The following is a 24,470-nucleotide window of genomic DNA, read 5'->3' on the forward strand; positions in this document are numbered from 1 at the left end:
TGCTCTCTCCAGGGGTTTGTCTAGCTTCCAACTGTCAAATTACCGCATGAGTAGGACAGTGTGTCCCACCGATACCTCCTGGGGCACCTGCATAATATCCACATTTTGCATCTTAACAGCAGGAGAGGACCTGAACTTTTCTTCTTGAAGCCAGGTATCCTCTCTGGGAGCTTCTGAAGGTGACTTACCCAGCATTTGGGAAACCTCGACATGCCATGACAGTTGCCACAGAAGATGGAGAAGGAGCATTGCTGGTGGAAAGCAGCGTGTGGGGCAGAGGATGCAGGACTCCCCACAGCGTGGGCTAAGCCACCACTGCAGCAATGCCCCATGGGAAGCACTGACCACATGGGACTGAGCTGTGCAGAAGAGCGAGGAGGTCTGGGACCAGCAGGTACCCCACCTGCAGGGTGGCCTACTGAAGGAGCATCATCGCAACATGTATTTATCCCATTCAGAGGACCAACACAGAAGGTAAACCTTGACTGTGGCCAAGTGTTTAATAAAACATGGAGACCAGCTGAGGCTTTTCTCATACCTGGAGTATTTTTAGCATCTCCTCCTTTGGGCTGCTCCTCTAGGTGTCTAGTAAGGGCTGGGTTTACGCTGCTCGCTCTCTCATTGGATGCCTAGCAGGGTCTCTTTCCTCAACTGGACCTCCAATTTCCTTATATTTATGGCGGTATAGTATGTTTGAGATTTGGTTGAAACTGGTGGATGGTTTCAAAAGCTGGGGAGGGGACAACTGTCAAGCAGACGTACACCTACACAGACAGCATGACCACACGGGCCTCCTTCCCATAGGAAAACAAGCTAAATGCTATGTAATCATCACATTCAAGGCTCTATTATAATGCAGAAACATAGTTGTACAGAAATAATGCTGTGTGGGCAGCCTGAATTTTGGCCTCTCTTAACCTTTGGCTATTTGACTTTGCAATTTTCATGACTTTTTCAAGGAAGTGTTTTTATATGCAATACAGTACTTTGTGCAACGGCACGTTAGCTTCGACAGAGGGTGTTTAGGTGGAGGAAGATACCTTTTAATTTTGTGTCGATTTTCACCTCTTTTACATTCTTCCCACGCACACTCTTCCCCCACTAAGAGTAGATTCAGGAACACGTGCACAAATGCGCAGAGGATCGGCAATGCAAAAGCCATCCACATCTTTGTCCCCGTGCCACAGATGAGGGGAGGCCGATGAGTCTGATCCTCGAGCCTCACACAGACAGGCTTATTGAACTTGACAGCACCGCTTGCGTGCGGGGAGATGACTCACTGGAGCAGAGGCTGTGGGATCTGCCCCTAGTTGTGGAGCCCCTTTCTTTGTAGCAAGTATTAGCTGTTCAAACAACACTCATGTTTCTATTTTGGGTCCCTGTTTATAAGTGCAGACTAACAACAGTGAAAGAAGAGGAATCTGCTACCAGCCAGCACTCTCCCAGCGCTCTCCAAAGCAGCCTACATTTCTGGAGAGGGTCAGGATGGACAATTGCTGTAAATATGTTAAAAAAATGTTATTAGCTGCCAGAGATTTCACATTTCCTAAGAGGAAGGTGAGTATCTGGCACTTTCTCTAGCAGGTTAGAGGGGTAATTATTATTGTGGAGACTTAGACGCTGACTCTTATCTTTGACAGGTTGTCAATGATTTCTGAGTCTAGGGAAGTTATCACAATGTTTTCAAAATACCAGCAAATTTTCTAGTGAAGAGCTGCACGGTTTTGGGTGCTTCACTGGAGCAGCTCTGAATGGCTGTCAGAAATAATTTGCACCGTCGCTCAGCAGAGGCAACGGATGATTTAATATCCAGGCCTTTTATTATGCACAGACATGTCAGATAAGTACACATCTGGCCCGAAGGAAATTGCTACCTATTCTTCTTACATTTGCTTCTCTCTGCATGAATTTGCCTGCTACTCCAACAACCACTTCAAAGTCCCACATCAAAACCATAATTGTGGTTCAATCAATAACATTTTAGAAGAGGGAAAATGCCTTGACCCACAAGTGCTCAAAACGGAGGTCATGCCAAACCTACAACTCATCGAGATGTGAGGACACTTAGCATGACCTGCCTTGATTTTCAAAAGCTGAGTTTTATTGAGCAGTCATCTCGATGATTTCATGTTGTCCACATTTCTAATACAGCAGTAAGTTCCTCTGCAATGGATTCCGTATGCCTGGAAAGCCAACGACAGGCTGGCAGGCACAAGGGACTTTCTATGTCTGGGTTTTCTTCATCAGAAGCAGGATTGTATGTCACTGAGATCAGAACAAAAGGGCCAAGAAGACAAATCCTGAAATTTAATCTCAGATCTGCCACTCACCTCTCCACATAGTAAAAAAAATCCTTAAATACTTTTCTTTTTCAGTTTTAACCCTCTACATGTTGAAAAACAACATATAGCTGTTAAAGCATTGTTGATATTTGAGATTTAATGATGGGAGACAAGCCTGTCTGAGCCAAAGGAAGGAATCGAAGTCAATCAAGCAAGAGACACAAGTGGATGAGAAATCAGACTTCATTATTCCTAGTGCTGCCAGAATGATGCCATGTCTCTCAACCCAGAAGATCTTCATGGGACTGGAGAAAGTTCAGGTAATTTAACCATCATGCTGTTCGGGAGATGTTACTGCCTGGTGTAACATGCCAGGAAATGAGGATAAAGCCTATGGCTGGCTTCAAGTCATTGCTGTCTCAACTCCTGATCAAAAGTGTCAGGATCTTCAGCAGCAGCCAGGGGCCACCGAAGGTGCTGGTGATGCACAGCGGGGATGGCGAGATGAGCGAGAAGCTCAGCTGGGGCCAGCCTTGTTCTTTGGTGTTTACTTGCGAGACGGCTGAGTCAGTCAGCAATGACAGCAAATCTTTAACAGCAAATCAGTAAATCAGAGGTAGACATGTTGAAAGTAAGACACATATTGTGGCTCCTAAATCCTAAAAGGATTACGTTCCATTTGTTCTCTAAGAAATAACTAGGTAATGTGCCGTGTAGGCATGAACCAGATCTGCAAGGCAGGGCAGGGCAAGGCAGGCAGAGGGAGAATAGTCTTTCTGGAAGAATAGTGTAGAAAAGCAAGACCTTTCTAATTTGCTGAGGGGCTCCACGTCTCAGACTGAGCTTCCTCAGATTAGGCAAATGCTCTGCTAATAAGAATTCTCAAAGGATAATGTTATATGAGATTGATGTAGCACTGGTGGTGTGCAAGAGACAGGGGTTTTAAGAAGGCGTATGCATAAGAATAAGAATATAATGGTAAAGCCTTGAAAAAGCTGTAACAACCAGGAAGGTTATTTAAGGGGGACAACTATGCATGTTAAAAAAGAGTGCAATTAAGTAATGTGATAAAATGAGGGCCAAGAGCTCGAATTCACAGAACAGAAATGAGAACCATCATAAACCAGAAGGCGAAAGGAAGAAAAGTCCCGCGAGCCTTAGGGCAGGGGGAGGTAACAGGACGAGCTTTGCAAAACTAGTGAAAATATTGCAGGCTTTGAAGGGAAATCTCATTGCAGTCAGAAAAGGCCTTTTGTTATTTAAGTGTTTGGTTTTTTTTTTTCCTTCTGGTAACTTTAAGAAAGAAGTTAACATCCAGCTTTGTTACCTAAAGCTTCAGTGATTCATCCTTAAGAGTATGTGATGCGAAGAGTGAACTCCTGGTCACGTTGGGTCTCCAGAGATGACAAGCTGTGTGAGCTTCTGGAGGGAGCTGGATGTAACCTGCAAGCTGCAAGTGCCAGTTTGAGGGCTGCTGCTGCTAAATTCTCAGTCTCTGGAAGAAATCATTCTCAGCGGTAAATTTGAGGTTTCCAGCAAGAAGCAGACTACGAGGAAATAGCCTCTGATAATAAATAATCCCAGAATCATCATATTTCTTTCCCTCAGCACCACATGCCATTTGCCAGAAGATAAAAGGAAGCAACATCAGGCCATTAGGATTCACTGCGGTCCCTGCCCCTCTCATCACCCATGTTCTCATCAGTTCTTCTTGTCCTCACTGGTTTTGTTCGCTGCTTCCCTCTGTTCCTCTTGTGTTTATTTTCTTCCCACTGACTGAAATGCTGTTTCTATTCTCCTTTCACGTTTAACTCATAATAATTAACTAGAAGGCAAAATTTCAAACCTTATTTAACTTCACCCATCAATAGAAATCCAGTAAAATGAGATCCAGTTGTAGGTCTGTAACACTTTCTACTCATTCCAGTTTATTCATTTCAATTTAGAGGGATAGCCCTTCTTTGTGGCAAAGAGAATGCATTCTGCTCTGTAGTAGCATTGTTAGCTTATGCAGTGTGGAGACAAACCACTTTTGTATAATCATATTTATTAGATCATTAGCACTATTTTAGAGAAGTGCCAACAATCGGCACTTAGGGAAAAAAAAAAAGAGAGCTGGCAGTAAAGGCCATTAGTTGGGAAGGCTTTGGAGGGAACCCACGGGCAGTTCACAGCAGTAATGAAGCAGCCGTGTCTGATGTCTCCAGTTAATTATCTCATTGAGAGCTTGTTGGGAGGTGCTGCTGTGGCTGAGCTGCAACCAGGTGCAGGGGTGGGATACGAGCTTGGACACAAATACACATGGTTCGTTTCCTTTCATGATGGCACCTAAATATGTGGCATTGCAGGGTACCAGAGTGATCACTTCTGAAGCAGTGGCACCCACAAACTCGATGCCTTTATTGCGTTTATATATATATACACATAAAATCTCAAAACTGTATATACCTGCCTATGTTGTTAATTGTGGGCAGCTGCAGGGGGTTGTCAGCTAGTCCTATACATGTTCAATCGGTGATACCCCTATACAACAGGCTGGCTGGCTGGCTGGCTTCCCAACAGGAGCATCCTGTTTTCCTTTAGTAGCCTTCCAGATTTGTTCTTCTGGTCGCTGATGTTGTTTTAGATCAGCTTAGTCACACAGTCTTCTCCTAGGGTCATTGGAAATCCCTCTACAATACAATAGCCCATTAAGAAATAATTTGTATATCAATAACACTCCTTGGCAACTACGCACTGTCCATACCTGTATAATTATGGCAATATCACTGGCATATAATCACATTTGTTTAATTATAACACAAGGGAAACAAATTCATTGAAAACATTATTTTATTTTATTTTTTGGTGGCTGAATAGAAAATGCTTTGCTCTTCACTGAGTCATTAGTGGAAAGTCCAGGAGATGAGTGACTGTAGGTACCGCTGACCTTTTGTGCTGAGGTAGTACATCACTAGAGAAAACACCAAGATCAGACAAAAGGTAAATGAGCGGAGGACTGGAGAACAGGTAGCACTCCATTCTGTGTAACGTCTTCTACTCACCTACAATGCAAAGGCACTTTAAAAAACCATAAGCTGCTTAGAGCTCACATTACTTTTACACTATTAGTAGGTTAAAGATGTTCCATGCTTAAAACCCCTTTTTGAGACGCTGGTGAAAAGTGCTAGGTTAATACTCTTTTATGCCAGAGAGAGGCAAAAGGGACCTTGACTTAAAGAGATAATTTCAATTTTATGGTCACTTTTTAAGAAATTATTTTGAATTAGGTTCAGATCAAGTATCTCTGAAATTCTGACAAGCGTTGTCTTCCTTTTTTTCTTTTTTTTTTTTTTTTTTTTTAATTTTGCAGCTGCATCTTTCAATTCTCTATTTTGTTTTTCACTTCCTTGATATGGTGAAAATCCAAACAAACGAGAAGCCAAGCTGCCTTCAGTCAAACTCACCATGTGTTGTTAGTGTGATGGAAGATATGGTAAGGGTGAAACTCTAAGCACAGCTGCAATTTCACTAACCTGAAAACCAGGTGTTCTCCAATGCATAGCGTACATAAAAAAGTGTGGTTCTAAACATATGGAAAGAATTAAGAAGGATTAAATAAAGAATGAAGATTGCCTACGGATCAGAATTGGGTTCTTGAGTTGTGTTTTCAGGCAGAAGAGTGATAATTTAAGTTTTTATACTGCCTAGCATTGCACCGAAATGGGAGTTCTGCCGTGAGCTTGATGCTTTTGCACTCTGACACAGAACAGCTTGGGGTGAACAAGTCTGTTATTAATGTATTACTCAAAGGCAGTCTGAAAATGCCACGGCTGCAACATAGATTTTGGCCTTAAAGAGGCACATTGAGGATCCTTTGCTGCCTGAGGAAATAGATATGCAGGAGAGCACATGCTCCGTTTCGGGAATTATCTACACAGACTTTGTCTTCTCTTACTCCAAAATAAATGATCATGCTCTGCCCAGATGTTTTCAGATTATTTCCTCTTTTTTTCCAGGTTACATAGACCATCTGCAGTGCTGGCAAGAAAATGATGCCATTATGCCAAGGTAGTGAAGAGGGCTTTAAACTAAAGTTGCTGGAGGAGGGGAACCTCAACCCATCCCACTCCTACCAGTTTGATGCCAGTGCCAGCAATAGATGCCCAGAGCCTGTAGAAGGATCACAGGTCAGCAGGAGAGCATAGAATCATAGAATGGTTAGAGTTGGAAGGGATCTTGAAGATCATTGAGTTCCAACTCCCCTGCCATGGGCAGGGACACCTCCCACTAGACCAGGTTGCTCAAAGCCCCATCCAGCCTGGTCTTGAACACCTCCAGGGATGGGGCATCCACAACAGAACATCCAAAACTTAAGTAGAGCACAAAGGAATTCCAGCCACACCAGCTAGTAAATTAGCTTCATCGGCGCTCCAACTTAAATGCCTCTATGCAAACACACGTAGCATGGGGAATAAACAGGAGGAGCTTGAGACATGCACACGCCTGCGGGGCTATGATCATATTGGCATCACAGAGACGTGGTGGGATGTTTCCTATGACTGGAGTGTTGGAATGGAAGGATACAGACTCTTCAGGAAGGACAGGTAGGGGAGACGAGGAAGGGGTGTTGTCCTCTATGTCAAGGACCAGCTGCAGTGCATGGAGCTCCATCTGGGGATGAATGAGGAGCCAACCGAGAGCTTATGGGTCAGGATTAAAGAGAGGGCAGGGAAAGGTGACGTTATAGTGGGAGTCTGCTACAGGCCACCTGATCAAGAAGACCGAGCAGATGAGGCCCTCTATAGACTGATAGGAGAAGCCTCATGTTCACAAGCCCTGGTCTTCATGGGGGACTTCAACCACCCTGACATCTGTTGGAGGGACAACACAGCAGGGCATAAGTAAGGTTATAAGGGAGGTATATAAGGTATAAGGGAGGTTCCTGGAATGTATGGACAATAACTTCCTTCTCCAAGTGACTGAGGAGCAAAGGAGGAAAGGAGCCATGTTGGACCTTGTTCTCACCAACAAGGAGGGCCTTGTGGGGAATGACAAGTTCAAGGGCAGCCTTTGCTGCAGTGACAATGAATGGTGGAGTTCAAGATCCTTAGGGCAGCAAAGAGAGTGCACAGCAAGCTTGCCACCCTGGACTTTAGGAGAGAAGACTTTGGCCTCTGCAGGGATCTGTTTGGTAGAGTACCATGGGATAAAGACCTGGAGGGAAAAGGAGCCCAAGAAATCTGGTTAATATTCAAGGCTCACCTCCTCCAAGCTCAGCAGTAAAGCTTCCCAACAAAGACGAAGTTAGACAAAAATGCTAGGAGGCCTGCATGGATGAAAAAAGAGCTCCTGGATAAACTCAAACACAAAAAGGAAGCCTAGGAGGAATACAGAAAAATTGTCCAAGCAGCCAGGGATCAGGTTTGGAAAGTTAAAGCCTTGATGGAATTAAATTTCGCCAAGGATGTCAAGGGCAACAAGAAAAGCTTCTATAGGTGAGTCAGTGATAAAAGGAAGACTAGGCAAAATGTGGGCCATCTCCAGAAGGAAACAGGACACTTGGTTACCTGAGATACGGAGAAGGCTGAGTACTCATTTACTTTTTTGCCTCGGACTTCACCAGTAAGGGCTCTAGTCACACCACCCAAATAGCAGTAGAATGAAGAACCACCCTCTGTGTGATAAGATCAGGTTATAGACCATCTAAGGGACCTGATGAGATGCATCTACAGATGTTGAAGGAACTGGGGAATAAAGCTGCTAAGCTACTATCCATCATATTTGAGAAGTTGCAGCAATCCAATAAAGTTCCCACTGACTGGAAAAGGGCAAACATAACCCCCATTTTTAAAAACTGGAAAAAGGAAGGCCTGGGGAACAACATGCTAGTTAGTCTCACCTCTGTGCGCAGCAAGATCATGGAGCAGATCCTCCTGGAATCTCTGCTAAGGCACATGGAAAATAAGGAGGTGATTGGTGACAGCCAACATGGCTTCACCAAGGGCAAATCATGCCTGACAAATTTGGTGGCCTCCTACGACAAGGTTACAGTGTTGGTGAATATGGGAAGAGCAACTGACCTTATCTACCGGGACTTGTGCAAAGCATTTGACACTGTCCCGCATGACGTCCTTGTCTCTAAATTGGAGTCACATGGATTTGACAGATGGATCACTCAGTGAATAAGGAATTGGCTGGATGGTCACACTCAAAGAGTTGTGGTCAACGGCTCGATGTCCAAGCGGAGACCAGTGACAAGTGACATTCCTCAGGAGTCGGTACCAGGTCAGGTGCCACTTATCATCTTTGTCGGCAACATGGACAGTGGGATTGAGTGCACCCTCAGCAAGTTTGCCAACGACACCAAGCTGTGTGGAGTGGTAGACACACTGGAGGGAAGGGACCTAGACAGGCTTGAGAGATGGGCCCATACAAACCTCATAAGTTCAACAAGGCCAAGTGCAAGGTATTGTATGTGGGTTGGGGTAATCCCCCACACAAATACAGGCTGGGGGATGAAGGGATTGAGAGCAGCCCTGAGGAGAAGGACTTTGGTGTGTTGGTTGATCCCTGGAAGTGTTGGAGGCCAGGGTGGATGGGGCTTTGAGAAATCTGGTCTAGTGGTGTCAGGCAGGTCAAAACTACATGATTTTTAAGGTCCCTTACAACCCAAATCCTTCTATGGTTCTATGATTCTATTATCACAGTTGAAGATAGTGAAGGGCTGTCTGCTTGCCCTGGCAGTTCAAGAACTAATGGTAGTTTTGAGATTTAATTCTAGCACACTTGTGAAGCCATGGGTTCTCTGCTGGCTGCAAAATCAGATATTCAGGCTGTGGGAGAAACCCTCGCTGGCCAGCGGAGTTCTGCTGTGCAGTACTTGTAACATAGTAGGACAAGCAGCTCTGAAACAATATCACTCCATTAGTTTTCCTCTTCCAAAATGAGCACCCGGCTCACCTTAATTTGTTAATGAAGAGCATGGCTGGATGGATGGCAGATTCCTGGACAGGAATGGATGAAGTTAGAGCATTAGCTCATTTTGGAACAGGCTTCTTCCTCGTTCAATGCTTCCACATGAAAGTCAGCTTCTGCAGGAGCTTGCTTTCATGCTCAGCAGCAGATCTCAGCTCTAGCTCCAAACCTATATGTTTTGACCCTATGTGCTGGCCCAGCACAGCTCCTGGGCTGTACGAAAACAGCTGAACTCAGAGAGTATCCAGATGTGGGCAGCACTCAGCTCATCCAGCACATGGAAATGCTAGAAAACAGACTGGGAGGGTCACAACATCCACAGAGAAGAGGAAAGGTGAAACCAGGTTTTTGAGGCATCACAGTTTCCCAGCGAACAGCATTCTTGAAACCTGGGAACCAAAAGATGAGGAAACATCCCAAAATCACCAGGAATCACTTGCAGATCCCAAGGGCTCCCATCAGACGTGAAGTGTGACTCAACAAGGAGGTGGTGGTCCTGCAACATGCTCAGCAACAGCAGCCAGAAAAGAAGGGTGCTCCAGCCATACTCGAAGAGACCTGCCACAAAGAGTAAGAAATCACCAAAACAAGGTCTTCTAAGTGAATGCTTTGGTCTTAGATACCCAAGGCTCTGGGCTGCAAGATGGCCAAGCCTCATCTGGCCAGAGGAAGGAGGTTGTGGCCTCTGGCTTTTAGGGTTGCCCAGCTCTCAGGCCAGCCAGGCAGCCAGCATGACCCGGGCAGCCTCATGGCCTCTCCCAAACTCTTCCCACCCCTACGTGTCCCCAGCCACACAAGCACTGTGATGGGGTTGGAGCTTGCTGGCCATGCTCCAATGCCTTTCACAGGAAGGGGAGCCTGTGGCCCAGTGGTGTGGTTTATCTTGCAGGGAGAGCCCGTGGCTGGACCCCTGTGGCACATCTGTAGCGTGCGCAAAGTGTCTGCAGCGGTTCAGGCAGGCAGGAACTTCCATGTGCTTAATGTGATTTCACAGGACCATAGCCAGGAGCTGCAGTTCCTTCCCTCCTCGCCGTGTGCCAGGTACACACTTCTCCTCCCTCATCCACCACATGGAAAGTAATAAAGATAGTGGGTCTGCAAATTCATTGCTGGCAGAGCAGTGAAAAGGAGCCAGAGACAGCTGTGACTCCATTTTTCTGTCGCTCAAGCAATGATCTTCTTCTCTGTTGTCATGCTCCTGGGGTAGGAGATTTTGTTCCTCTTGTTAAAATTCCCCACATGCACTCTGCCTTGCTTATAGACTGAAATACACGTTGGGATCCACCTGCTTAATATAATTCAGTGCTTGCAGTTTAGTGTGATTATAGTTGATTTGTTTGATCTGGTGTATGAAAACTGTTTGTCATCTGCTACTTTACCCAATGTGGAAGGTTTGGGGACATCTGCACAGAGACCAATACAGATCTCTGTGTTGTATTAGCTCATAATACACTAATTATCTTATGCTCTATCTTATTTCCATTCTATACAGCCTGCTTCACTTCCCCAAGGGTTTCTCTGCACCAGGAAAAATATGGGAAAATGTAGTTTTCATCAAGACCTCCAGTGTTTCTAAAATGTTATCCCATGACTTCTTCCTCCCAGGCAGGGAGTAAGAAATATGTTGAATCATCTTGCAACTAAAACTGGTGAGGCTGGGGCAAAGGAATCCCGATATTTTCAAGAGCTGTCTTGTGGGGGTTCCTCAGTTTGGTGCTGTTAGGTGGGCTCAGGAAAAGAAGGCATATGGCCTCTGGACTTGCTGGCCAGATCTCTGTCTGCACGTCCAGGTCTTCTTCCCTCCAGTGGGAATCAGTGAGTCATGAAAAGGTGACAAGAACATGCGTGAGTGCTGTCCCCAGGGGTCACCCTTGGGGAGATGTGCACACCATGTCAGGAGCTAAAGAGCCTTCCCAGGTGTCATGCCTTAGTGTTACCCAACAATAAAGCAGGTTTTCCCCACAGAGGATGCAGCTGAGTGGTTTGAGCACTCTCACATGCCATTCACTTTGCTGGTAGGTCTTTTCTCCCCTAAAAACTCCATTTGATTCCTGGGAAGTTTTTTCAGTGAAACTTGCTCGATGGTGTCCATCACTGACATCTTGGCTGGGACCATTACCAGCTCCCAGAAGCACATCTCCCCTCATCCTCGCCGGGCTTTGAGGGAAGCACGTGAGTTCCTGATGGCAAAACTCCCATCAGCTTTAACAGGACAACATAAGGACTTTTGCATCTTCTTCTGAGCTGGTTTTCAACCAGCACCATCAGGCTGCAGCGATTAGCCCATTCCTAAAACCAATGAAGAGAAACCATGTGCAGCTGCTGACAACGTTGTACTTCTTCATCTCACCTAGTTGGATGGAGGGGGGGTGGAAATAGAGAGGAAGGTTTTGTAAGTCTGAATTTGGCCATCTATCTCCTCAGACACAGCATCTGTTTCCGTACGAGCAAGAAGAAAATGGGTGACTAACACACAGCTCTGCAGCTGGCCCCCAGATCCTCCTCTGTGGTGCTAAATGTGTCCCTGGCAAACAGAAGGTTTAGATTTTAAATGAGGAATTAATGAAAATGCGCTCTTTTCCTGCTTGTTGTCCCTTTAAATTCAGTTTCCATGGAAACGGGTCTGGAGAGGCTGCCTGGAGGGAGCCGGGAGAGATCTCTGCCTGGCCTCCTTCCCCTCCGGGTTGCCAGCTGAGCCACCCCAATTGCCAGGCTTTTACAGAGGTTTTTGCTATTGTCATTTACGCCTGGAATAGGAGCGATGGCTCCTCCTGGGTTCCTTCTCTAAAGAGTCCCGAGGTGATCAGCTACGCTGCTGTCACCTGCAGCCAGGCCACTTGTAAGCAGAGCTTCTCTCCTTCGATTGCCCATCTGGTGAAGTGCAGGCTCGTTCAAACCTGCCACGATGCCACCTTGCTAAAAATGCCATTCCTGTTAGAAACAGCCATTCCACCACTTTTTTTTCTTTTTTAAAAGGAGTGGGGCATGTGATATAAGCACACAGACTGAGCTGAGAGCAGTGGCAGAGGGACAACTTTGTTGTTAATTCAATGTCTATCCTAGGGGAAAATTTGAGAACCCACCTGGGCTACTGTATTCAGCTGTGGGGTCCCCAGCACGAGACAGACATGGACCTGTTGGACCGGGTCCAGAGAAGGGACACAAAAATGGTTAGAGGGATGGAAAACCTTCCTATGAAAACAAGCTGGAGGAGTTGGGGTTGTTCAGCCTGGAGAAGAGAAGGCTCCATGGAGACCTTATAGCAGCCTTCCAGTACCTGAACGGGGTCTACAGGAAAGATGGGGTTAGGGACTTTTCATCCAGGGCCTGTAGCAATAGGACACGGGGTAATGGCTTTAAACTATAAGAGGGTAGATTTAGTTTAGATATAAGGAAGAAGTTCTTCAATATGAGGGTAGTGAGGCACTGGAACAGGTTGCCCAGAGAAGTTGTGGATGCCCCATCCCTGGAAATGTTCAAGGCCAGGTTGGTTGAAGCTTTGAACAACCTGTTCTAGTGGGAGATGTCCCTGCCCATGGACTGAATGATCTTTGAAGGTCCCTTCCAACCTAAACCATCCTGTGATTCTGTGATTCTAGGAAAATCATATACTGAGCTCCTCATTTCTGCCAAACCCACGACCAAGTTGTGTTATAGCAGGATGGCGAACAGCACATACCCTGAAAAATGGCCTGAGAGCTTTTGGCTGTGGTCAAGGGTGCAGTGTTTCTTGGAGTTATGCTGGAGGACTGTGCTGGGTACAGACAGCAAGGTGGGATATGGCTGCATCCATACCTTCTTGGATATTCAGCCATGCTCTAGTTTTCTCTTAGAGGGAATTCACTGGCTTGTTCTCAAAGAGACCTCAGGAACAATCTGTCCCATGTACAGCACTGAGAATCAGTGGAGTAGGACTCAAAAGCAAACTGTAAAGTAATGGTGTTTTTCTGTGTAGATCCACCTTTTTTCCAGGTGACCAGAACCTAAGGGTCTTAGATCTATAATATTTTGGAGTCACAATGTCTCAGGAATGGTGGCTGTTTTTACTGCTGTTAAGATGCATCTACTCTCATTTCTGTTAGCATCTGAGGAGATGCCTCTGCTGTGTCTGAGAAAGGTTGTCTTAATGAAATCTGAATTTTTAGTGGAAGCTGACTAACAGTACAAGATTCACCCACCCTTCCAGCTCAGTTCTGCAGACATGTACAGTCCCAATGTAAAAACAAAAGTAATTTTTAAATGTAATTAATCCTAATCAGAATAGTTCAATGTTAGCTGCTGTTGCTTCAGATAGATATGCATTGACCTCCTTGGTTACCTAGATGCTTGCCTACAATTAGAAAGGCAGACTATCATATCTGAGATGTAATACCGAGATCAGTTTGATCTGGTATGAGCGATGAGCGATGATGAGCCAGATGAGCGATGTCTTGCAAATTGTACCTGCTTGCTGCTGGTGGAGTCTCAGATGGAGTATGACCTTCACTGTTGTGCAACCAGACTTCAGAGAAGATGTAGCGGGGAGAATTCAGAGAGGAACGGGCATGACCAGAGGTCTAGAAAATATGACCTATGAGACATAATTGAACGAAGTGAGGTTGGTTGGCATAAGTGGAGACAAACCAAAGAGATACAACTCAGTGAAGGGATAAAGTAAAACTGCAGAGAGGAAGGTAATAAAATGCTTTCCATGTCCACAATGGAGAGAAGAGAAATAACGAGCTTAAACTGCAACAGGGGAAACAGTCTAGGGGTTAGGAAAACTTGCCTGCCAATAGGGACAGAGTCATAAAATAGGGACTTAGAGAGGTTATGTAAGCCCAGTCCCCCCATCTCAAAGCAAAACTAGCAGACGCCTGCTCTCTTCCGACACATTTTCAGTGTCTGAGACGCCGTCCCATCTCTGGACAGCCTGTTCCAACCCTTCACCATGAGCTTCCTTCGTGGAAAGCTAAGCCTAATTCTTCCCTGTTTATCCATGGTAAACGATTCCTCTGCTCTTTTTTTTTCTCACCTTTTGTGGCATTTGGGCACACTGTGATGCTTTGACCCCTTCTCTCTGAGCTGCTCCCCAGCCCGCCACTTCCCGCCCACACAGGAGAGCCCTGTCGGGGCAGTGTCTCCTCTCTTCAGACCGCTCCTCCAGTTTCTCTAGATCATGTTGGATGCTGTTGCCGTTCTCCAGCACCCCGGGATAAGTCCTCCCGTACAGGAGAGAATAACTTTTTGTGCCCACCATACGGAGGCCTCCCGCGGCACCGCCGAGGCCGGGATTCGAACCCTTGAATATCACAGCGAAGGCCCACCGTCCCGCCCTTCCCCCGCCGTGCTCCGAGAGCGGAGGAGGTTTGTCCGCCGCGGGCCGCCGTCTACGGGCTGTGCGCTGCCGTGCGGGTCCGGGCGGGTACAGCGGCCGCCGGGAGCCGGAAGCGCTAGCACCGTTCTCCGCCTCGGCCCCGGCTACCTGCACAGCCATGAGCGAGAAGGGCGAGCTGGACCTCACCGGGGCCAAGCAGAACACGGGCATGTGGCTGGTGAAGGTGAGAAGCCGCCGACGCGCCCTCGGGCCTGGCCCGGCGCGGCCTGTGGTGGCCGGGCCTCCCCTCCCCGGCTTGGCGGCGGCCGACGGGTCCCGTGGGAGAGGCCGGGCGGCAGCGCGGAGCGACGCCGTGCCTGGGGCTTGGGGTGAGCCGGCCCGCGGCGTGGGGCCGGGGTTGCCCGCGTAGGGCTTGCCCAGTGTCCGCGGGGCAGCCGGTGCCCCCGTTCCCCTTCTGATGGGCTCGGGGGTTGGGCGAGCAGCGAGCCGTGGCGCTGCAGCGGTAAAGGGAAAACTGCAGGGAAAACGGAGTTACCCGGCAGCAGTCCGTGGCTCCTGCTTTATTAGGGGTAACAAGCATGGCAGCCTAACTTTTATTTTCCACACACTTTGCGAGTTGGAGAAAGTTTGAGCGCTCCCGAATTCACATCCTGCTGAACCCCCCCCCCCACACCAAAAACAGACGCCTGTGTCTTGTCACTACATCTCACCGCTAGAGAAGTAGAGCTATAGTGAAGGTGCTGTGAAAAGATATAAAGGTCATCAAATCAAACCTGGGCACCTGCGTGGTGCAGGGCCACACTCACGTCTGCGGCTGCAAACCAGGCCGTCACTGCCTACATATCAGCTCTGTTCTGTGAAGGGCCTTCCTATCAAGATGGCTCAGCTACTTCTGCTGGCAACAGCAAGCCTTGGCTTGGGAAACAGAACACTCACAGCCAATGGGGGAGTATGTGCCCTGGCCCCCTTCTTGTCCCCTGTGCATGAGACCCCATTTTCTGCATCTGCATTTGTTCTGTCTGGGGAGAAACAGTAGCCTCCTCTTCCTCCTTTAGGGGCGGAGGGAACGGGCTCAGACCATCAACTTGAAAGAACCTGTGGGGACAGGGTAGTACCCAAATACTGGTCTTGAATGGTGAGGGGGTGTGACACCGTCGTAATTCATCTACCAAACATCTTATTGTGGCCCTTGAAAATGGTGGGGAATTTCAGACTTGCTTTGCAGTCCAAAATTTCTGGTGGTGAGTAGGTCACTGCATCTGGCTTCCTCTTCTGGACTGACACCTGAATGCCTGGTTTCATAAAACCGTAATGAACGCTGCATAGTGCTTTAGTTGTAATAGCTTACCCAGCACAGTGAGAATGAAAGCTGACAGCAGAAAGCTGCAGAAGTATATCATGATATACTGAGTGGCAGGATGATACAATGGCAGATGAAATTCAGAGCTGAAAAATCTAATCTTGTTGTGGATAGAGAATAACAATTCTAATTATACGTACACAGCAATTGGGTCTCTGCTGGCTGTTGTCGTTCAGGAGGAGGTTTAAGTTTTCAGCAGATGTAGATAACTCTATTAGAATGCCATGTCAAATAAGCAGATTCAGCATTGGGCATGATTACAAAAGATACAGACAACACAAGAGAAAACATTATGGTGCCATCATATTGCCTGTATCCTGAATACTGTGTGTAGTTCTAACCTCATCTTCCCCCTTGTGGAAAGGGTACAGTGGACCTAGAAACAGTACAGAGGAGAGCACCAGGGATGATCTGGGGAACAAGAAATGGTGGCTGTGGAGGGAACTCCTAAATACTTTGTTACCTTTCGGGCTGGCAAGAGGATTTATTTGGAAATCTTATAGAGGTCTGAAGTAATGAGTAATGTCACAGATGAATAAGGAAGAAGTGAACAGGGGAGAATCAGGTCGAACACAAGAATTAGGGGTGTGTCAAATTAATTCATCTGACAGGGCTCCGAGCAAGCAAAGCAGTTACCATTTTGCACAATGTGTAGTTAAATTTTGGAACTTGTTGCAATAGAAAGTTGTGACTGTCAAAACTTTGCAGAAGTTCAAAAAGCCAGTAGACAAATTCAGGCAAGAAAATTGGATTAAAAGATTAAAAATGAACATGCTTCCATACCCCAAGACTGTTGAATAAAAGATCCTAGAAATTAGAAGAGTATGCTGGGGAAATACCTTTTCTTCTTATGTTCTCCTGTTCTTCCTGAAGTATCTGCTGTTGGCTGCATTTGGAGACAGGACACTGAACTTGCTTGTCCTTTAGTCTGATGCAGTTTGGTGTTTCTTGAAGCGAGTCAGGAATTTTCAGGCACATCTGTGCTTACAGTTGATGGCACTTGGTGAGTACAGAGTGCTGCCTCGTTTCATGAGAAAACCAAACTAGAAGGAATGCTTAAATTTTACTCTTCCAAGTAAGTGTTAATGTAATCCTTCACGCATGTGGTCTGAACTTGTAATTTGTCTGTCTTCTTGTATAATAATGATAATTAAAAAAAAAAAATTACAAAGTTGCTAACATTGATAGACCATGGCAAGGGACGTACAGGATTTTATCCTTTGAATTCCTTCAGACCTGAACTTGGAAACAACCATCCTTGTTACTAGGACCTTCAACACATTCAGATGCATGACAGTGTGTAGCACCTGTACTTTTTATCTTCACTAGCTTGGATAATGAGGCTGAATTTATCCTTCCTTTGAGGGAGAGAGAGCAATCAGTTCTGTTAGAATAAAAAAACCTGGCTGATTTAATTTCCTTTTAGCATGTATTATGCTAGCACAGGAAGTATTCCAGAGAGACTACTTAACAGGCAATAAAAAATGTAGTGATGAGTATTTTAGAAGCATAAGCAGTAAGAAGAGGTACCACAAATCAACTGAGTCGCTTTAATACAAACCCAGAGAGCAAGTGAAATAATTCTTTATGTGTTTTCAGTGAAAGCTAACATAGGGAAATATTGTAAGAACTGTTGATTATGTACTTGTGGTAAAGTGAAGCACATGTAGTGTTAGCCATTAGAATTGTTAATTTCTTATTCTCTGTGTGGTGTTTTGTTTTTTTGATTTAATCTGCTGCATTGTTCTATATTTAGAAAGATGGTATCTTTATATAATTTCTTTTTTGTATGTTCGAAGGAAAACAAAAACATAGAATCTGACGTCAGCCCTACTTAGTTTCTGATGAATGTACTGCAAACAGATTGCTATATAGAGAAAGAGCTAATTTAATTTCATCCAGAAAATTGGAAGTAGTTTGTTACAGATACGGTCTGCTTGGGTGTTTTGTTCTAAAGGCAGATAGGAAGCTGTGAATAAGCTGAAAGATGCAGCTGAAAGAGCAGGGGGCCTCAGGTTGTAGAGTGACTGCAGGCTGCCTCTTGTACTGGAGCCCGGGTGTTTGTGTGATGTGAGTAGCAAGAAGAAAACAGCGGCGTGAAGAGGTCTTGAAGTGATGCTACTGCATACGTCAGATTTCTTCTCATGATTAAATTGTATGATTTTTTGGAGAGAAGAGTGTTTTTACCTACAAATCCCAGAATAAAGGCCGCTTGTCTTAAAAATATTCAGTAGCCTTGCAGTATGATCAGTACTCTGTCCGCAACCCAGTCTTTCTGTGGGTATGCATTTTTCAAAATCCTGCTGTGGGATCTTTGAAGTGTCTTTCTGTTCTGTAAAAGCAGGTCACTTGTTTTCTGTACATTCTCTCAAGGAGTTTTAAGAGTTTGAAAACTGACTGTAAGTCAAACTTTTGTTATGCTAAAGTTAAAAGAAAGTAGCAAATGAAGATGTCTACAGTATGTAAGATTTTATTTAATCTCTCCTGTGGTTGTTTATGCCATTAATGGGGAGCTACAGAGTTTAACACATGGTTTTGAGAGTGTCATCTGGTTTTAAGTAAAGTATCTGTGTATAGTTAGAAGTAATCCTTTGATCACAATCCTTCGTAACCCTTTCTCCTTCTCTGCATAGCCCTTGACTGCAGATAGGCCAGCAGAAAGATGATTAATTGCACTCTTTGAGACTGTTACCATGCAGCTGAAAGAAGTATGATTGATCTGCAACCTCTTAATCTGAATAAATTCCCTGTCTGATTATATTATATACCAAGTCAGTGATTTTAACAGCATGAGAGTCCTTCACTCCTTGTCCACTCACACTGAATCTGCGTCTACCTTATTACCTGGCAATATAAATTAGATACAGATTAGGTGCGAGCACATAATAATATTTCTATTGAATCACCTTGGGCACATGTCATAGCATTTATCTTGGCCTTAGAAAGAAAATGATATCTGATCTGGCATGAAATCTGCTGTAGAAAATTACCACTTTGAAAACTGTGGAAAAAATATATATCAATTATGCCAATTCATGGCTTTCTGTTGTGCATTTGTGGCATTTTTGACCCAGCAGTAGGACTTTATGGAACCTGGACTGATAGTTTGGCTGAGCAGCTGGAGGACATCTGGATTTTCTAACTATTCCACAGTACTTCCTGGGGTGCTGTGAGACTAAAGGAAAGTGCTAAGCACCAGTACCAAGATGTTTTCTCATTATTTTTTTTGAAGAAAGGTTAGTGTTAAATTCATTTGAGTTTTTGGAAGCTAGCAGGTTGCTGTTTGTCAGCAAGTTCCTGGAACAGGCTCTCTGTCTCTTCAGCTTTGCAGCGAAACTTGGCTTAGTGTTATTCTATGCAAGACAAAAATCAGACTACAAAGTGCCTCTTTGCTGCTTGAAACAGAAAATGCCACAGGCATAGCTTAGTACATTTCTTTTTCTCACTGGCTGTGTCTCACACCATTTTTCCACGTGGGCACAGATGTTTTCGGTAGCTGTGAATTGTGTGAGCCAGAATAAACTTTGCTGTACCAGTAAAGAATATTGCTGCAAAATTAAACAAAGTAGATTTGTCCTGCTATGTCATGAGCATATGAAGAAAAAAGGTATAAAATTCCTGTACCTGAATACTTCTTTAGTATGTGTCATTGGAACAGTAAATGATTTTTCCTTTAGCAAGTTACTGTTTTGCTAGACGCTGAGACAACTATAGGTCTTTAAGATGATTTTCTCCCAGTGACTGTTGCATCCTTGTTAGAAAGAAAGGGGTTTATAGGAAGTAGTAGCTTCTATTAGACTGCTTTCAGCTATTTCCTTTTGAAAAAGATCTGTAATTTCCATATCACTTGAACATCTTACAGTTAAATAGTCAGATGTGAGGTAGTCCTTACTGCCTCGGGTCTGTATTCCGTGTATTGATGTGCCATGGTACTTCTACATCTAATAGCTTGTGTGTAGGGGGAAATTGCTCCAATCTCACATTTGTTGTACTAATGTGTCATGTTCAGTCTTTATAAAAAGCCATCATAAGAAAGACAGTCATGATTGCTGAATGGTGGGGATAAAACCTGTGATCTGCAAACCATTACATTCGGCGCCTATAATGGATTGAGCTGGCTTCTTGCAAGGAAAGGTAAACATGGCTAGAACTGACGCCATATGGTGGAGCAGAGAAGATACAAAAGTTCCTTGTTCCTCTGGAGCTAAACAGAAGCTTGAAGTGACTCTCTAGGGCTGGATCCATGGACGTTTGGGCTGAGCTGGGAGCTTCTGGGGCAGGGCACTGGGAGCCACCAGAGCAGGCCAATTGAAGTCCTGGGGAACTGTGCACTCATACAAGTTCTCAGATTCGTAGGTATTTATCAGCAATAACACCATATATCAAAACAAACACTTAACCTTTTGATTCCATAGAATAAATTTGTTGTTTTGTCATCTTTAAGCTTGCCTGGTCTTTAAGGAGAACCGGGGTTACTCTGCTGAGCACTGGACACCTTTTCCTGGTTTTACTCTCTCCAGGAAAGAAGAAGTGCTGTTGCTGCTGCACTCCGGCGTGCATGCATCATCATGTTTGGGACACATCTGGGAGCCTGAGGAGTGTGAGCATGTAGCACAGTAGCAGCAGCAAGGCCTTGAGGCTGGCCATGGAAGTGCCACCTGCTGGGGTCTAGTAGACCTGGCAGTAATTAGCTGGTACTTTTTTGGCCAGAGAGTGGAGAGGGAGGCTGTGATTTCAGCTAATGCTGCATTGTTGGGAAAAGAGGAAAAATGGGTCCGCTTGGAAAGCCAGCTTCCAGCTTGTTGGTTGGTTACATAGGCACCTCTGCTGTCTGTTATGAGCCCAGGTCACCCGATTCTGCAGATACCAAAAACCTTTGTAACTAAAGGAGTTTGTGTGTAGGCAAGTCACCGTCACTGGAGGATGTTTTATTCCTTGGATGTATCAGGTTAAGCAGGCCTGCTGGTTCCTGTCCCTGCACTGAACTCTGCTTTGTGCAGCCGTTTGGGGAAATGGTTGGGGAGCTGGTTTGGTTGTTTCATTTTGTTGTTAGATACAAAATCAGCACAGCTAAAGCACAGAAGACCCCCACACCTCCCAGATCAGTCTGCTTTTCCTGTATACTGACCAGCTGCACAAGGACTTTTCCAGATACAGTGGAGGGGTGGGAATGAGTGATGGGAGGCAGATCTGGCTAGGGTAGTCCTGCTGTTGGAGAAAGTGGACAGCTGGTGGGAGTAGGGCTGCAGTTTGCTCTTCAATGTGTGTGAGGTTCCCAAACTTTAAGCCTTTCTTTTGGTCCTGAGTTGTAATTGCCTAACTTCTTATCATTGTGCTTGGTTGGGTGGGTTTTTTTTCCCGGAGAGTTCATAATTTCTAATGGATATTCAGTATAGTTTTACCTGATAAGATCATTGGGGTAATGATTTTAAGAATATGATGCTGATCTTTTTTTGCCTTTCATGATTGGATAATAGTATTTGAGATTCAAGGTATTATAAGATTTTTGCTTCATTGAGGAGCTTGGGACTCCATACTGGCCTTGTTTTTGTGCTACATTATTCTTTTTGCTCTTTGTAACAGAATATATATATAACAGCTTGAGAAGTGGGCCTATGTGAACCTCATGAGGTTCAACAAGGCCAAGTGCAGGGTCTTGCATCTGGGCTGGGGCAACTCCCGGTATCAATACTGGGAGGGATGAAAGGATTGAGAGCAGCCCTGCTGAGAAGGACTTGGGGGTACTGGTGGATGAAAAACTGGACATGAGCTGACAATGTGCACTCACAGCCCAGAAAGCCAACCGTATCCTGGGCTGCGTCAAAAGAAGCGTGGCCAGCAGGTCAAGAGAGGTGATTCTGCCCCTCTGCTCTGCTCTGGTGAGACCCCACCTGGAGTACTGTGTCCAGCTCTGGAGTCCTCAGCACAGGAAAGAGGTGGACCTCTTGGAGTGGGTCCAGTGGAGGGCCACGAAGATGATCAGAGGGCTGCAGCACCTCTGCTATGAAGACAGGCTGAGAGAGATGGGCTTGTTCAGCCTGGAGAGGAGAAGGCTCTGGGGAACCCTTGTGGCAGCCTTTCAGTAGTTAAGGGGAGCTTATAAGAAAGATGGAGTCAGACTTTTTAGCAGGGCCTGTTGCACTAGGACAAGGAACAATGGTTTTGAACCAAAAGAGGGTTGATTTAGACTAGAAATAAGGAAGAAATTTTTTACAATGAGGGTGGTGAAACACTGGGACAGGTTGCCCAGAGAGGTGGTATGTGGCCGATCTCTGAAAACATTTAAGGTCAGGTTGGACAGCGCTCTGAGCAACCTGATCTAGTTGAAGATGTCCCTGCTTGTTGCAGGGGGTTTGGACTAGATGGCCTTTAAAGGTCCCTTCCAACCCAAACCCTTCTATGGTTATATATTGTCTGCTATAATTTACCTCATACTGTATTCTGAAGTGATATGGGTAAATGCACTTGAAGTATATACACATACACAATTTATATAGAATTCTAAAATCTGTTTTTCTTTAAATCTGTCTTCCTTTCTTAGGTCCCCAAATACTTGTCACAACAGTGGAATAAAGCTTCAGGAAGAGGTGAAGTGGGAAAACTAAGGATTGCCAAGTAAGCCTTTACTGTACCTTTATTGGTTGCAATTCTTAGAAGTTACCTGCAGTAAAACAGATTATGTTGCACTTCTTACAATACATAATTCTGTTTCTTGCAAACACTGTGCATATTTCTCTGATACCTGAATGTTACTTTCTTGTATAGTGATTATGAATATAAATTATATGAAATTATGCCGGGGAGTGGCTGTATCCCTTTACATGATGTTTGATTTCTTAAACCCAAGAAATATGCACATCTAACTTGACAATGTTCTTTAACTTATGTGTGCTATTTTGCTGCTTCTGTTCTCACCTGCTGACTTTTCCCATTTATTCTTGGGCGTCAGCATAACAAAAAAATTGAGCAGCTCAGGAGTGAAGATGAGTAACAAAACTAGAATTTGAATTTGCTTTTTGATTAAAAAAAAAAAAAAGGAAGGGAAAAATAGAAATAAAAAAAAGGGAAGCTAAACTTGTTGAATGAGATTATGGAAACTAAAACATTAAATATTTTCTTTTGCAGAAATCAAGGAAGAACAGAAGTAAGTAATTACTAAATACAAAGGCTGTGAATGTGTTATATTCTGAATTCTAAAAATTGTTTATGACATGCTGGTTTCTCATGCCACATATTTTTTGTTAAACCTGTACTGAAGCATTGTACCGTAGAATCAGGAGGAGAGAATTCTGTTCATAGCTCTGCCCATAGATTTACTGTGGGACTTTCATCAGGTCTTTTTGTCCTCTGAGTTTGTTTACCCATCTGTAAAAAGCAATTGTAGTATCGACCTTCCCTCTAAACGTTTTGAGATGTGTTAGTGCAAAAGGCTGTCTGAGAACTAAGGAGAAGGATGATAAAGCAAAAGAAGTTGGAGATGGAGAGTTGCAATTTCAGGAAGTCTTATATTTGGAATTTGGTTCCACTAAATATAAAGCAACTTGAAAGTTTTTCTGCATGGAAAGGTAGCTGCTTTTATTAGCAGCCTCAGCGAATGATATTTACTTCCTGTATCTTTTACGGGAGATAAGGGAAGTTGTATTAGTAAGAATTATTTCAAATACCACGTAGTTCTGTCACTGAATTGGAAGAAACTAGGGACAAAAAAATGGCAGGGAAGCAGGCTGCATTTGCCATTCGATAACCTGGCCAAACTCCTTTTAGAATAAGTGGAGAGAGTTCCACTGGAGGTTTGGATGTTTGATTGGACTATTTTAGGTTCGAATATATGAGCCAGCCTCCCTAATTTTGTGAGCCTCACACCAAAATCTAGATATTGATATTGATGAGAGCTGCAAAACTCATTTTGCAGTCCATGTAGAGCCAAGCACTGAGGAACACCATGAGAACGGGTGGCTTCCCGGGGACCCTGTTGCTGCATGGCAGAATGAGGCTGAGCAGGATGTACAGGAAAAGTACTCAGTGCCGGTCTGAAATATCCCTCTTCAAGTTTCCTGCTGTGTCCTGTGGTGAGGGATTCTGGTTACCTGGTCCTCCCAGTACCTCCTCAGCTCCTGTATTGGGCATACAACATAAACATAGCAAAGGAAACTTATTTAAACATCTCTTGGGCTGTGTGCAACTCAGGAGTCCCCGAGCTAATAACATGTGTTGTGCCACATTGGCACTTTTTCTGGAAAACAGCTGGCCATATGAAACGTTTTAAAGCACTTATACTGGACAATGTCTGAAAATCTATGATGTTTTACTTTTTGATAAATAAAATCAAATTGTTCTCTGACTTCAGGAGAAAGTAATTAAAAAATTTACTCAGCTTTTAAAAAATTTTAAAGGACATGAAAGCATTAAATAATCTATTTCAACAAGAGATCAATATAGTAAGACTCTTACCCCACTCTATGTTTTTGAAATGGAAATGTGCTATACTGCTTGTATTTTCTCTCTTTTTGTTTTCCTATAGCTCGTAAAGCTGTGTAATTGAGTCTGTTTAGTA

At 44.7% G+C, this 24,470-nt stretch overlaps 1 protein-coding gene across 2 annotated transcripts in view; it reads left to right on the plus strand.

The window, feature by feature from the left end:
• Positions 1-14,578: 14,578 nt before the first annotated feature.
• Positions 14,579-24,470, plus strand: part of GTF2F2 (general transcription factor IIF subunit 2) — a 92,794-nt gene continuing 82,902 nt past the window's right edge. The window contains exons 1-3 of one of the 2 annotated variants that reach the window (XM_074148368.1): positions 14,579-14,779; positions 22,458-22,531; positions 23,042-23,060. In XM_074148368.1, the coding sequence (XP_074004469.1) occupies positions 14,714-14,779; positions 22,458-22,531; positions 23,042-23,060 (159 nt within the window). In that variant the 5' untranslated portion in view covers positions 14,579-14,713. The remainder of the gene's footprint in view (positions 14,780-22,457; positions 22,532-23,041; positions 23,061-24,470) is intronic. The other variant, XM_074148375.1, reaches the window with a different exon arrangement.

The sequence above is a fragment of the Numenius arquata genome, chromosome 1 (genome assembly GCF_964106895.1).
Source record: "Numenius arquata chromosome 1, bNumArq3.hap1.1, whole genome shotgun sequence".
NCBI lineage: Eukaryota > Metazoa > Chordata > Aves > Charadriiformes > Scolopacidae > Numenius > Numenius arquata.